This window comes from Hemitrygon akajei, chromosome 6, assembly GCF_048418815.1.
Source record: "Hemitrygon akajei chromosome 6, sHemAka1.3, whole genome shotgun sequence".
Classification (NCBI taxonomy): domain Eukaryota; kingdom Metazoa; phylum Chordata; class Chondrichthyes; order Myliobatiformes; family Dasyatidae; genus Hemitrygon; species Hemitrygon akajei.
Window position 1 is genome coordinate 126,357,723 of NC_133129.1, and position 15,731 is coordinate 126,373,453.

General features: G+C 42.2%; 1 protein-coding gene across 1 annotated transcript in view; it reads left to right on the top strand.

Moving 5' to 3' along the window:
* Positions 1-15,731, top strand: part of LOC140729448 (N-acetyl-beta-glucosaminyl-glycoprotein 4-beta-N-acetylgalactosaminyltransferase 1-like) — an 813,083-nt gene that overhangs the window by 751,782 nt on the left and 45,570 nt on the right. The window contains exon 17 of the mRNA XM_073049203.1: positions 2,488-2,560. Within this exon, the coding sequence (XP_072905304.1) occupies positions 2,488-2,560 (73 nt within the window). The remainder of the gene's footprint in view (positions 1-2,487; positions 2,561-15,731) is intronic.

Below are 15,731 nucleotides of genomic sequence, written 5' to 3' on the forward strand. Positions count from 1 at the left end.
CATTGTGAGGACAGGCTTGTAAATTAAAATAAATACTAATATATTGATTCCATTTGCAAAGGGTGTCTGAGTCTCTGGATGACAGGACGGAACTTAGCTTAGGTGCATCTCATACGGTTGCATGGGAGTGTGTCAAAGAAAGGGGAGAGGTGTAAATAATGATTGAACAATGCCCCCTTTGGAATGCTAAAGGCAGAGTTGAGTTTGTGGTCAGTGATATCCAACTGACCACGTTGAAAAGGACAGACAACATACTTTAATTGTGGAGGCTTACAGGGTGATTTCAAGAGGGTGAAAGCAAAAATGAAATGTAGATTCAGGGCCCTGACATGTCCAGTGGGAGAATTCCTCGGTTGATGAAAAATGAAAATTAAAGTTCAAAGGTTGAAAGGCATTGGAATAGAAAGCAAGAAGAGATGGAGAAGCTGGGAGAATGGAATATGGATGCAGAAAAGGCTGGAATATCAGAATGTGTTGTCAAGGGAGCTGTGGAAGACAGAAGGCTGAACACAGAATAACTCATAAATGTCTGTTTATCTGCAATTCTGACCACCTAAACAACCTTGGTTGGATAGAGCAGGGGTCACCAACCTTTTTTGCACCACGGACCAGTTTAATATTGACAATATTCTTGCGGACCGGCCAACGGGGGGGGGGGGGGCGGTGGCGGTGGTGTGGGTGTTAATCACGACTGGAATATAGGTGATAAGTCAACTATAAGTCACTTATGTGGCTAATACACTCAATTTTGTTTCTAAAAGGGTTTATCTAATGAATTTAATATTAAACACACAGCGCATATTTTCCTCGCATGAACATAGTGATAAGTCAATTATAACTCACTTATAAGTCAGTAACATCGTAACATATTTTCCTCATATGAACATATAAAATCATTGCAACACACCAGTGAGAGGACAAGGTAAGGGCCGGAGGTCCCCGTAGTGGGACTGCGGCAGTCACAGTCCGGAGAGAGCGACCGACCGAGCGAGAAGTGCGACAGGGCACATGCCTGTCCCCCCCGTAGGATCTATCGGCCAACAAATGTTTGGCTGGAGGGATGACTTTCAGTAGATCGGAGCGAGGTAGCTGCTCTTCTACTTACGAAACCCTCAGCCCGAATTAGGTCGTCTACGAATATTTTAGCACTGGGTTCCCCACGAACATTCAGTGTGCTAAATAGGTTTAGAGACAGCGCCCATCTGTCCGCGCTTCAGCCAGTAGCAACAGCACTTCTCGCTGGCCACACGAGGTGGCCAGTCACCCGAGGCCAACCAATGATCCCTGGCGCGAGGGTATCACTGCGCTTAGGCGACTGTGACCTCGCGTGGGTAATGACTTTCGTGCGTAATGACCTCGCGTGCGTTCAAATTCAACAGTGGGCATGACAGGGAATGAGGAAAGGTGCAGCTGACTCATATCGTTTCATATCCACAAATCATATCGTTTCTTTGCGGCCCGATACCAGGATAGGGTACGAAGTGATGGAAGACTGCACAGTTTAGGTCCCTTTGCTCAAGTAGGACATGTAGCATTGAAGGAAGTCCAAAAGAGATTCGTCAGGCTAATTCCTAGGATGAGAGGATTCTCCTATTAAGAGAGACTAGACAGCTTGGATGTATATCTTGTTTCTTGGAGTTCAGAAGAATGAAGAGTGTCATTATTCACATTTAAGACCTAAAGTACAGTGGATATTGGTTTTTCCACTCCAGGCAGAGTCACAAGCCAGGAGATCCAACTGCAAAACAGCAAGCCGCTCATTTATAGAAACCTCTACTCTCAGAGTGTAGTGAACCTCTGGAATTCTCTGCCCACAGGGGTGGTGGAGTCCAGATCATTCGATCAATTTTTGGAGGAGATAGATAAAGATCTGAAAGATTGAGGAATTGAGCATTTTGGGGAACTGGCACAGAAGAGGAGTTGAAGCCATCATATACTGTATTAGCTGTATCAGATTAAGTGGTAGGTCAGGTTTGAAGGGTCCAAGTGGCCCACTCCTGCTCCTATTTTCTGTATTCTTGCCCTGGAGCTTTTTGCATTATATAAATATATGTTAGAACATCTACGCTTTTGTGCTCACATGTCCCTGAAACTTCTGACTTAAAGGTAACCGTGCTACCGATGAGGTTAAGCTAATCCTGACATGTTTCTCTTTTGCATGTTGTATCCATTATCACTATTAACATATTTTGTGTGTTCTATACATTACATCCACATCTGCAACCAGGACAGTTCTGGTCTAAGTTTCTGCACTTTGAAACATGCTGATGATAGCTAAATCCATTGCCATTAAACCCTTTGATCGAGGTTTCCCTGAAATCCTCTGATTCATGCTTTTTGTTCTGTCGATTGGGTAAGCAGCATTTTTCTGTACTGGGATATCACTAAAGCCTGTAGAATATGAAAGGCAGGTCACTTTGAAGATTATTTCAGATGTAGAATATTACTCGACTGCCTTATGGTCTTAGTTTCTCAATTTCTTTTCAGGTATCAATATTTGAAACGCACAGGGAGCTTTGAGCGCTCATCTGGGCTCCAGGCAGGAGCAGATGCAATAGAGGTGAGTACTCATCTTTAACTGATAATGTGATGGAATTTCAGATACATTGTACTTCACCATGACAGTTTCATTACTGCAGTCGAGGCTTCATGCAACATATATTAATGAAAATCTTCAGATAAATGTATTTTTTCTCTTATTTGATGCATTTTAGTTTATGATTGTTATATAAAATATTTCAAATCATAACGGGCTGTTATTAAGCTCCTACTTTGCTGCCATAGTCAATTGGTAATAAATGTTCTACATCCTCAGCCTTCACTTATCCAATATTACCTACAATTCCATATGAAAGAAGGTAAATGAGAAATTACCTCATAGGCTTGACAGGATGTTAAATATGTTGGTTTGAGAAACATATAAGGTTAAATCGCGACCCAGGAATGTGGGCAAATGGGGAAAATAATGAACAATAGTCTATGACTGTTAGGAAGGACATTCCTCCACACTTGAGGGATTGAGACTCAGAACAATTATCTGGATTGATTGTCACAGGCAAAGTCACTTGTCCATTCAAGAGTGATTAGAAGAGAGGGTCAATGGTAAGTACAGAGAGATATTGAACTAAATGATCACCTACTGATATAAACATATGAATATCCAAATTAATAGCAGGAGTAGTCTACACTTACCTTAAACCTTTCTCTCCATTTAATATGATTATGGCTGATCTGACTGGAACTTAACTGCACATTTCTATCTACCTACAGTAAACTTTCACCTCCTTGCTAAGCAAAGATCTTTCTACCTCAGTCTTAAAAATATTCAAAGACTTTGCTTCCACTGCACTTTGAGAAAGAGATTTCAATGACTCACAATCCCTTGAGAGAAAAGCTTGCTTTGTATGTGATTGAAATGGATGGACCCTTGTTTCTGAACAGCAACCTCTGATTCTTGATTCTCCCACAAACGGATACATCCTCTGCACATCCACCCTGTCACGATCTTAGGATCTTATATGTTTCAATCAAGTCACCTTTCACTCCCTCCAAGCTCCAATGGGTACAAGTCTCGTCTGTCCAACCTTTCCTCATAAGACAACCTGCCCACTCTAATGTTTACAAAATCACCCTGTTTTCAGATCAAGTCACTGACAGAAACTAGTGGAAACGAGTGGGTTACTGCTGCCACCTTGAGGAGAGAAAAGTTGGACATGCTGGGACTTCATTCCTTTGAGCATAGGAAACGGATGAACCTTTAAATTGTATGTTATAATCACGAGGTGTACATATAGGGTACATGCACATAGTCTTTTTCATAGGGTTGGGAAATCAGGAACTAATGGTCATTGGTTTAAGCTGAGATGGGAGAGATTTAATAGGAACTGAGGGGCACACAGAGGATGGTAGATATATGGAATGAGCTGGCAGAGGAAGGGGTTCAGGCTTTAAATAAGAATATTCTAAAAAAAACTTGAACAGGTGCATGGTTAGGAAAGATGAATATGGATCAAACAGAGGTAAATGGGACAATATTAGGTGAGCATGGACAAGTTGGGCTGAGGGGCCATTTCTATGCTGTATGGCCCTTTGACTATGAATAGCTTGGTTATTTCATTCTAGCTTCCAAGGATGCACTGATAGCTGTAAATTGTGCTTCATTCATTTAAATGATAATAGAGTTGACAGGCTTTGGGAGGGAATAAGATGCAGGGCTACAGAGAAATAAGATAGGAAGGAAGGCATTGCTGTGTTGAAGCTGGCGTGGATTTGATGAACTCAGTAACCTCCTGTCTCTTCATTAAGTTCATACATTGATTACAATTAGTGATAGCTAATCCCTGATTTAATAGATTTGATTAAGCATGATCAGCCTAATATATAATAAATGGCAGTAATAGGATTCTGCCAACTCTGCCTAATGGGAACTCTGAATTTCTTGAGCAGGTCGAATTAATTGTGACATTTCAAGTTCAAGTTCAGTTTATTGTCATTATGTATAGGCCTCCAAACGAAACAATGTACCTCCAGACCAAGGTGCACATCGCAGTATATATAACTCATACACATAACACATAAAGTAATAATACCACAGGTAACAACAAATAATAAGGTGCATATACCGGCTTTGCTAATATGAATAGATCACATTATGCTGAGTTCCCCTAAAGCAAATGTGTTTGTGCAATTCAATATTATCACATGGTGCATACTTTGTTCAAGCAATTAACCGTGATCAAAAGCTCCAAAACAAACACTCGACCAAATTTTGTTCTGCAGCTGTTCAGTCCAGGAAGTCTCTTCCCTCATTCTTATCCTTCTCTCCACCTGTTTCCATTCTTAAAAAACATGCCGTGTGATAGAATTTCTTCAGAAAGCAGATTCCAAAGTGCAGTTGGGAATTCATCGGAGATTATGTGAATCTACAGATGTTCTTCCTGGTCTTCAGTTTTATGCATGCCAGTGAACAGAGCTACCAGGTCAGGTGCTATAGTTTCCAATAAGTAGGCAACGTGCATGTTGGCTGCAATTTGCCCAGGTTACTGAATGCAAACAGGCAGATAGGGTCCTAGAATTTTGCAGTTCGAAAGGAGGCCTGTGACTCAACTCATCCATGCCAACCAGGTTACCGACATGAGTCAGTCACATTTGTCTGCAGTTGGCCATTATCGCTCCAGGCCTTTCCTCCCGGTGTGGCTGTCCAAGTGTCTGGTGAATGTAGTAAATATACCCAACTATGGCACCTCTCATTGGAGCTTACTGCTTATACTTACCGCCCTCTATGTTGGGGGAAAACATGGAACCTGCTTCAGCATACCTTGATGTTCTCTGCTTGGTCAGATCCCAGCCCAAATAATCACAAGAAAGGGCTCAATCAGCCATACTCCAAGTAACAGGAAACATACTTCCCACAGTAACTCGCTGCAAGGTGCCTCTGCCCAAATTCCTCCCTCCGCCCGTGCCTGACCTGTCATACCCTCAGCATTTGACTGATTTTCCAGCCCTGCAGCTGATCACAGTAGATGGTGATAGCCCTAGACATCCCACTAGCAAGGGAGGATGAAACAGACATTTTGTTCAAGCAATTAACCGTGATCAAAAGCCCCAAAACAAACTCCCACCAGATTTTGTTCTGCAGCTGTTCAGTCCAAGACGTCTCTTCCCTCACTCTTTTACCTCTCTCCACCTGTTTTCACTCAACAAAAGTAACAGAAGTCCAGTGAGCCTGCTAAAACTGCCACACATGTTCAACATGCAGATTAGAATTCTGTAGGGACAGTCCGTTGCCGAAGACTTCTTAGGACACACCTGAAGTAGTCATTGGATTATTACAACACCAAAGCATTTTTCTCAATCCATTGAGCCAATAGTGGGATTTGTTAAAAATAATCCTCATTTCCAGCATTTTCCTGATGACCTTACATATTGTACACCTGCACCTGCCCATACACCTCCTCCCTCACCTCCATTCAGGGTCCCAGTCAGTTCTTCCAGGTGAGGCACATTCCACCTGCAGAAATCATCTACCGTATCCCGTACTCCCGATGCGGCTTCCTCATCATTGGTGAGACCCATTGTAAATAGGGTGTCCGCTTCATCGAGCACCTCCGCTCCATCCAACACAAGCGACACTTCCTGCTGGCCAACCATTTTAAGTCCGATTCCATTCCTGTTCTGACATGTTGATCCGTGGCCTCCTCTTGTGTCAAGAAGAGGCCACCCTCAGGATGATGGAGCAAAATGTTAAATCCCATCTGGGTAGCTTCCAACTTGACAGCACGAATATTGATTTCTCCTTCCTGTAAACACATTCCCCCCCCCCCCCCCGCCCCGGTATTCCCCACTCTGACCTTTTACCTCACTTCACCTGCCTGTTACTTCCCGCTGGGTCCCTCCCTCCTGTGGTCCACCCTCCTCTCCTATCCGATTCATTCTTCTCCAGCCCTTGTCCTTTCCCACCCACCTTGCTTCACTAATCACCTTCCAGCTAGCCTCTTCCCCCTCACCCCACCTTTTTATTCAAGCATTTTCTCCCTTCCTTCACAGTCCTGAAGGAGGGTCTCAGCATTTTCCCAGACGCTGCCTGACCCGCTGAGTTCCTCCAGCGTTTTGTGTGTGTTGCTTACATATAGTTTTCCTTCAGGCATTTGTCATGTTTCGTTTGAAAGACTCAATTACATCTGCTTCCACTTCCCTTTTGGGCTGTCAATTTCAGCTCACAGCAGCTCACTGTGTGGATTTTCCTTTCTAATATTGCTAATGACGTTAAACTTCTCTGCTTCCGCCCAGGCCAATGGACAGACTTTCTCTTAATCTATTATGTCAGTGATTTTGTCTGCTTTTGTCAAATCAAATCTCAGCCTTCTCCACTGTAAAGAGATCAATGCACCTTCTCCATTTCTCCGCTGAGGTTCTACGTCCATTCTGGACAGTAAATTGTTTCTCTCCACTCTCCAGGAGTTTCATGGTATTCCCCAAGTGTGTTGTCCAGAACTGGACATAGTACTCTCGTTATGGCTAAATCAGTCTATTAAACAAGTTCAGCATAACTTCCTTGCTATTGTAATCTGTGCCATGACATTACGGAGCCCTGGATCTTGTAGGCTTGAATCACCATTTTTACCACCTGACCTGCCAAACTCAACGATGGTTATACATGATCTATCTATGTTTTCCGAATCGTCTTCATGTTATGTTGCCTCCAATTGTTCTTCCTACGACATAGCAAAATGTATAACTATGCATCTCTTCGCACTAAATTCACAACTCTACACACTCGACGTATATCTTTAGAAGTACGTATATCAGTAATTCCCTTCATTGTTTAAAGCACATCAAAGTTATGTGGTATCTGTAAATTTTGAAAGGATGATATTTACATCCAAGTAAAGTCTTTCATACAGAAAAAAAACAGTGATCTTCACTGAAACCCCTTAAGGTTTACTTGGCGAGACAAGTGACCATTCATCACTATTTCTGTTTTATGTCCTTAAGCCAATTTCACACCTGTGCTGACACAGCCCCTTTTTATTCCTTGCTCTTCACTTTTCAGTGAGGCCTGTTATACAGCATTTTACCCGATGTGTTGTGAGCATCACTTCTCATCTCTATTAAAAGATCTTAGGTGCCAGAATTTTCCAGTTAAGGTGAAAAGCAAAGATGGCAAGATTAGAGAACCTTAGATTCAAAGGATATTGAAAGTTTGATCAGGCAGGAATGTTCTGAATGCTGTTTGCTTACTTCTATTGTTTGCACAATTTGTTTTATTTCTCTGTCAGCTCATTGGGAGTTAGACGGTCTATCTTACGGGTTATTTTGGTTTTTTTTTGTTTTGTGGCTGCCTGTAAGGATCTCAAGGTCGTATGATGTATACATACTTTGATAATAAAGTATAAAAAAGGAATAAATAAATAATAAAAAGGAATAAATAATAAATAATAAATAAATAATAAATGATAAATGATAAATAAATAAATAATAATTAAAAAAAAAAGACATGGGCGACTAGCATTGAAGAAGTATCTTGAGCCCAGTACGTGTAGGTGAGAACTTAAGATATTCTTGGCCTGTAAGCAGAATCATAACACATTTTTGCAAGTATATCAGGAGCAAAAGGTTGCCAGGGAATAGAGCATGTCCCTTAGGGATCAAACGAGTGATGTGTATGTGTAGAACCAGGTGAAATGGGCGAGGTCCTAAATAAATACTTATCATTTATATTCATCAAGGAGAAGAATGTGGGAGGTATGAGATCACAGAAGGGTAGATAGATTATTATGAGTATGTCAGTATTAAGTAAGAGGAAATGTTAGGAGTATTAGATCCTTAAAGGTGGCAACATTGGTAGATACGAGTGGTGAAGAAGGCATGCAGGATACTTTCCTTCATAGATTGATGTGGAATATTCAAGATGGGCAATTATGTTGCAAATTTACAAAAAAAGAATTGGTTAGGCCACACTTGGAGAATTCTGTGCAGTACTGGTTGCTGTACTATAGGAAATATGAAAATGAGCTGGAGAGTGCAAAGGAGATTCAACAGAATTTTGCCTGAAATGGAGGACTTTAGTTATGGGGAGAGATTGGATAGGCTAGGCGTTGTTTTCAATGGAGAAAAGGAGGCTGAAAGGTGACCTAATGGAGGTACATAAACTTATAAAAGGCATAGATATTGTCGATGGTCAGAATCTTTTTCTTATGGTAGGGATGTCAAAGACAAGATGTCATAAGCTTAAGATGAAAGGAAGAAGTTTTAAAGGAAATTTGAGGGGTAAGTTTTTTTAAACACGAATATCGGGAACATGCTGCCAGCAGAGGTGGTACAGTCAGATGCAATCACTTTGTTTAAGAGACTTTTGATAGACACTTGCAGGAATAGAAGGATATGGACCTAATGAGGCAAATGGATTGTTGTAGAAAAACTATTGGCATGGACATAGTGATAACTCTTGAGATAACGCTTTCCTGAATGGGCAACAACATTTTGAGCCCATTCAGAATAGGCTCAAAATCCCTTGTTATGAATACCCCAGCTGAGGTGAACTCCATTTCTGCACCTAGTTGTCAATGTCCTTAAGATGATTACTTGATTAAATGAGATTGCTGTTCATTTCAACTCGAGAGCTCAGATCTACTACGTCAACTCAGCCTAGGGGGCCAGCATTATCTACATTAGCCGCACCGCTATCTTCTAGGAGCGTGTTGACCATAGTCTTGGGAGGGCGCTCAGGGTTCATCCTCCCATGCTTGGGCTCCCATGCGATGACTAGGCTGGCAGGTAGCTCAGGGTGGCGTAGGCAGTGCCCCGCTAGTTGCAGTCTTCTCGCCTCGATTTTAGTAGTGAGCATCGGTAGGTCGTCATAGAGCTCAACGTTCATCATGTGCTGTTGCCAACTCATATCAAGAGCCATCCGGAGCATTCATGTATTGCAACCATCTAGTGACTTTTGCATGGTCTTGGTGAGTGTCCAAGTCTCGCATCCGTACGTGAGAATGGACTCTATGACTGCTAAGAAGATCCTCTTTTTGAGCCCTCTGGTCAGGTTCGACCTCCAGACTTCCTTCATGTTGTTCATAGCCCTCCACGCCAGTGCCTTCCATATCTTTATGTCCTTCTCCAAACTCACCCTTCTTGACCTGAGATACTTGAAGTCTAAGACTTTCTTAATGGTATCATTCTTTATGGTCTTGAGAGTACCTTTGTCGCAGTTGAACGCCATGTACTCTGTCTTTTTAGCATTTAGGTGAAGTCCAACTTCATTGCGCTCAACTTCCACGTTTGTCAGTAGCTGCTGTGCTTCCTCCATCTGGTCAGAGAGCAGGACTATGTCATCTGCAAAATTGAGATCTGTGAACGTATCTGGTCTGACTCTTTTGGTTCGTCCTGGTTTTATGGTAAAACCAAGCTTGTCATGATCTTTGGTAGCTTGATGTAGAGCGTAATCAAGGACGATTATAAAGATGTAGGCCGGTGCCAGAGTGATGTCAGCACAGATCTAGTCTGCCTTATTGTGCTTTGTACTACAAACCTTCCATCCCAGGAATCAATCTGATGAACTCTACCATGCTCCCTCACAAGTATATCTTTCCTTGGGTACAGTAACCAAATTTTTACATAATGCTCCATATGCTGACTACCCTACCAAATTGGTGCAAGATATCTCCAACCTTGGTACTCAAATCTTCTTGCAACCTATTGTTTGCCTTCCTAATTGCTTATTGAACATATAAATTGATTTTCATTGGTTCATCTATAAAGATACCCAGATGCCACTAAACACTCAAAACTTTACAATTGCGCAGAAGTTGAGAATATAATTGCCTTTTTCCCATTTTAAATGGATTTCATATTTTACAGTACATGTCATATTCCATCTTCCATGATAAAGTTCATTCACTCAACTTGTCCATATCTCCCCGGAAGCTTGTCTGTTTCTTCTCAGACCTATCCTTCTATAAATGCTTTATTTGCTTTTATGCAACCTCATTTATCTGAACACTGCTACCTGTGATTTGTTAATCCATGCCTCTGGATACTTCTTGATGGCTATTAAACCATTTTCTTCAAGGAGTGGGCGGCTGTCTGAATCTTCACTACCTCATATTTGCATACATTGAAATTAATTTGTCATCATATTCCGCTTCTCCAGGCTTTCCCATATGTTCCTGTAAGTTTTGTGGTAACTTCTCTGTTTTAGCTGAGCATCCATTCCAAAATTTGATAGTTCATTAATTTTTTTAAATTATGACACCTGATACTGACTTCCAAGACGTTTATGTAAACTGGAAACTGTGGTTCAACCATCCTTTACTGGCTTATTGAACATTTAAAATAACTTTGTAAACAGCTTATCTTCATTCTGTTATGTGTGCTTCTCTGCTATTAGCTGCATCTACCATTGTACAATCTAGAAGTCCATTCAGCCCATTGACTATAGGCCAGCTCTCAGAGAAATCTCATCAAATCCATCTATGTACATATTCTCTCGCACATGTCCATGAACTCTGCCCTGATTTTCCTAACACCCAGCTACAATTTGGGTAATTCACATTAGACAATTGGCCTACCAACCATACTGAGGGCTTTTGAAAATCCAAAGATCCCACAACAACTGTGTTACACCTGGCAATGATGCATAGACCACTCCATTCCACACAATATGCATCCTGCACCACACTATACTACAGCCAGAAGCTGTCAGTAGGACCAAGGATTTGATTGTGGACTTCAAGAAGGGGAAATTGAGGGTACGCACACCTGTCCTCATTGAGGGGTAGGCAGAAGAAGGGATGAGCAGTTTCAAGTTCCTGTGTATCAGGATCTCTGAACATCCATCCTGGGCTCAACATATTGATGGAATAATGAAGAAGGCATGACAATGGCTATATTTCATTAGGAGTTTTAGCAGTTTTCTACGTGTATAGTATTGAGGGCATTCTAACTGGTTTCAGCAATGTCTGGAATGAAAGGACTGGAAAAAGCTACAGAGGGCTGTAGATTCAGCCAGCTCCATCATGTGCACTAGCCTGCCCTGCATCACGGGATCAAGGACATCTTCAAAAAGGCAGCATCCATCATGAAGAAGCCCCATCACTCAGGATGAGCTCTTTTCTTATCACTGCAATCAAAAAGGAGGTACAGAAGCCTGAAGCCACACACTAAGTGATTTAGATTCTTCCCCTCCACCATCAGATTTCTGAACTGACGATAACCAACCCATAAACGCTGCCTTACTATGTTTGCTCTCTTCTTGCTCTACATTCCGGCCTAATTAAGCAGTTGCCCCAATTGGCTGAAGTTTCATGGAAACAGTTAAAACGCTATATAAAAAAAATACAAGCCACTGTTTGACTGAGTAAAAATTTATGTATTCACATGAAATACAGAACAAATTAGAACACTACCGATAAACTGGTGATTGTCTGTTGTATCCAATGATGACGGGAAACCCATGCGGAGAGTTTTTAAGTGGAAAGGCCTGCACTGGGACAGTTCCACTCTCTTGACATCAGAAGTCTGGGTCCATTAGTGCAAGTAGACGTCATGGGTCTCCCCTGGTTGCAGTGGTTGACCATGGCTTCTTCTGTGCTTGTCATACACTTGGCTCTTCATGTGGTGTTGCAGAACTGCCTTTCCGCCTGGTGGATCTCACTGAAGATCTAATCTGCCCAGACCACCAGGACAGGCATATTCCTATCTCACTGGGGTATAAGACCCGCCGTCTACCCTCCCATGGTTTAGCCTGTCTGTCAAAGTGGTGTGGCCCCTGTCACATGCTACTTGGAGGCACAGGTGATAGCTGAGGGTCCAGTGGGAACCAACAGTAATATTCAACATGACTGTTGATGCCTTCATAGTCTCTAGCTTGTTGAAGTAGTGAAATTGTTTCATTTTCACTCCTGGCTGTTTCTGCTTTTCCAACTGTGAATGCTTGAAACCGCAGTGACTAAAACAGTTATGAGTTGTCTTATTGCTTATTTCTTACCATCTACCAGTGACAAAAATCACTCTTTTTGAACACAAACACATGCAACTGATGCTATTTAAAAGCTGTTCACTGTAAGCACAGTGTAGCATCCAATGATCACACAAGCCCATGTGACTGAGATGGTTAGAAACTGTTTGGCAACAGTCTCCTGTCCCAATTAAGCAGCATAGAGTCTCATATAAATTAAGGGATTTCATGATTAGTTTTTCTTCTTTAAGAGTTATCCCAAGTAAGTGGTTGCCCTCATTTATTTATACTGCAAAACAACACATTTCAGGACATTCAGTATATCAGGGGTATGAAACCTGATCCTGACCCAGAGGACAGCACCCTAGGACAACAATGCTATTGTTACTGATTGAATGCGATTGATACTATTGGTTGTGGCTGAATGCCAAAATCATCAATTGCCAAAAAGCATGCTAATCCAGCTATTGGGTTAGTGACTGCCAGAGAGAGTTTGGTCTGCCAAGTGTGACGCAGCAGATATATTCAGGCTGATTTCTTTTCTTACATGTAAAGTCCCTAAAAATGCTGTTTGTGGATTTCCAGAGATGGAAAAGTCTCTTAGGGAAGTAGTGTTTACTTACCCTGCCTTTGCTTTCTCTCTCTAACCTCTCATTTTAATGGACCTTTCTGCTCCTTCTTCCTCTCACTCATTGGTTGTTACCGCCTCCTCTGCTATTCTCGACCCCACATTCATCTCCTCTCTATCCCCCATTACCACAGTGTATTCCCTCCAATTCCTTGTTCTTTCACCCAGCTTCCCCTCTCAGCATGGCTACTTTCCTCTCTGTTCCCTTGTCCCTCTCTGAGCTAATACGGCACCTCTGCTCCCAAGTCCTCTCTATGTGTCACTTTCTGCCTCTCTCTGTGCCCATTTCCCTCTTTCTGCACCTCTCACCCCTCATATCTTTGCTTGTCCCACTCTCTTTGCATCCCAATCTCCAAGTGTATCCCCTGTATTCTCCCACCATCTGTCCATGCCCCTGCTCTCTTCTATCTAAACCCCTCCCTTTCTATGTTCCTTCTTCCCTGCTCTTTCAGTGCCTACCTCATATCTTCTTCATGCCCCCTGCATTTCTTCTCCCCTCTTCTTTTTTCCTCTCATCGCTGTACAGTCAAATCATTCCTTTTCTGAGCTGAAGGTTGACTAAATTGTAGTGGAAAACTGACGAGATGAGCGTGTGAATAATCTGGTCTGGAAGTAACAATGGTGTGGCTCAGCTCAAGTACAAACAGATTCAGGGAATGTTCGTCGTGGCTATCCCTTGAGGTCGAGGATGATGGTCTTCGTTCCGTTGATATTATCACAGAGTGAAGACGCCTGTCTGTGTATTTGTTTCAGCAAACAAACAAGTCAGGGAATGTTACAGGGTTCAAGAATGCAGAATTGCTGACGGAGGGGACAGGGGCTGCAATCTCAGTTCAAATTCATGTGGGACGGCCTCCAAGTTTATTAAAACTTTCTACAACAGACTGTGTCAGTACTGAAGGGCATGTTAAGGGCAATCACCTGATAGAAATCAAATTCTACCTCATCTGGAAAGAAAGCAGCAAGTAATTTGCTTTGATAAATAGGCAGGGTGAGCGTGAAATTGTACAATTTGAGAACCAACCTGGAATCTTGAAAAATGTGTGCCCAACATCTGTAAAGCAATGAAGTAGATTATTGCAATTTTTATTTTGCTTTCAGAAGTAGATCTGATGGGAAACTTGTTGCTTTGAAATTCACTTTAAATGTATGGCCAACGTTTCAACAGAATCATGAAAAGTGCTTCCTCTGGTGGCTTAGTGAGTGAGTGCACCATTTTGCATTGCATGCAAACAAGCAGAAGAATATAAACTTTGAACTCAAGCCTTTCACCAATTGTATATAATATTTCATCAGAGTGGAAACTGAGCACTTCTGCAACCACAAATAAAGGTTCTCCCAATCTTCCTTCATGAGTGGAGCGGAGCAGAGGCAGATTCAGGGCCCGTCCACCTAAACCGAGAGCGGGGTTTGATCAATCCGATTGATCAAATTGGAGCTGTTGATTTGGAAAGGTTGGGTACAGGGCGAAACTTGGCAGCAGGCTCCAGACCCAGAACGTATAGATGCCTCAGGGCCCCGGATACTAGAACGAGGAATGACCTGATGTTTTGATGATTTAAATGCTGGGTCAGATGGATTGAAATGGCAGGGTATCAGGACCAGAGGCAAGGGTCAGGCTGGGTTCTGTTCGGTGCTCCGCTACATTTACTCTGCTATATGTTGAATTAAAGCTGATGCTGTGGCCTGCTCCAGCTGTTCTGGGCTCCATATCTGAGTTCTCACTTTCATTCTTACTGCTATTTACTTACTTTTGCACAGTTTCCCCTCCCCCCCCCCCCCCCCCCTCTCTCTGCACATTGGGTGTCTGTCGGTCTTTTTCTGACGGGTTCTTTTGGATTTCTTATTTTGCAGCTGTCTATAAGGAGAGGAATCTCAAGGTTGTAAAATGTATACATAGTAAATGTATTTTGAACTTTGAACAAAGACTTTCTACATAATCCAAAGTCTAGGCTATTCAGGCTTATGGAGCAAAGCATCAAATGTTGCTTATTCCACTGGAACTAAGGAGATAGTTGTCTTGAGATAGAATTGATGTGCTCAAACATGACTGCAATTCATGATGTTGTCAAACAGAGTCCCTTGAAAATGCAGAGTGCTTTAAATCTGCTTGAAATGGCATTTTATTCAAGGATCAAAGACCACCTTTATACATTTACATGTATCGGGAATTTACTGTTCTGTGTTGGTACAACATGCAACAAAAAACTTAGAAACACTGCTCAAGCATCCCCAGTGACACTGTGTTTAGCAGCACAGTTGCCAATGCTTTCTGACAAGGTAAGTGAAGAAGGGAGTCAGTCCTTAAAGCCACGTAGCCGTTCTGACCACCCCATTATAGAAAGAATGTGAAGGCTTTTGAGCAGATGGAGGCAAGAATTACCAGGGTGCTGTCTGGCTTAGAGGGCATATGCTATAAGGAGAGGTTGAACAATTTTTGTTCGTGTTCTCTGAAGTGCTAGAGGATGAGGTGTTATCTGATAGTTCATAAAATTATGAGATAGACCGCCAGTATCTTTTTCCCATGGTTAAAATGCCTATTAATAGGGAGCATGCATTTAAGGTGAGAGAAGGTAAGTTTGGAACAGATGTGTGAGGCAAGTTTGTTACACAGAGTGGTGTTACCTAAATGTGTTGCTAGGGGTGCTG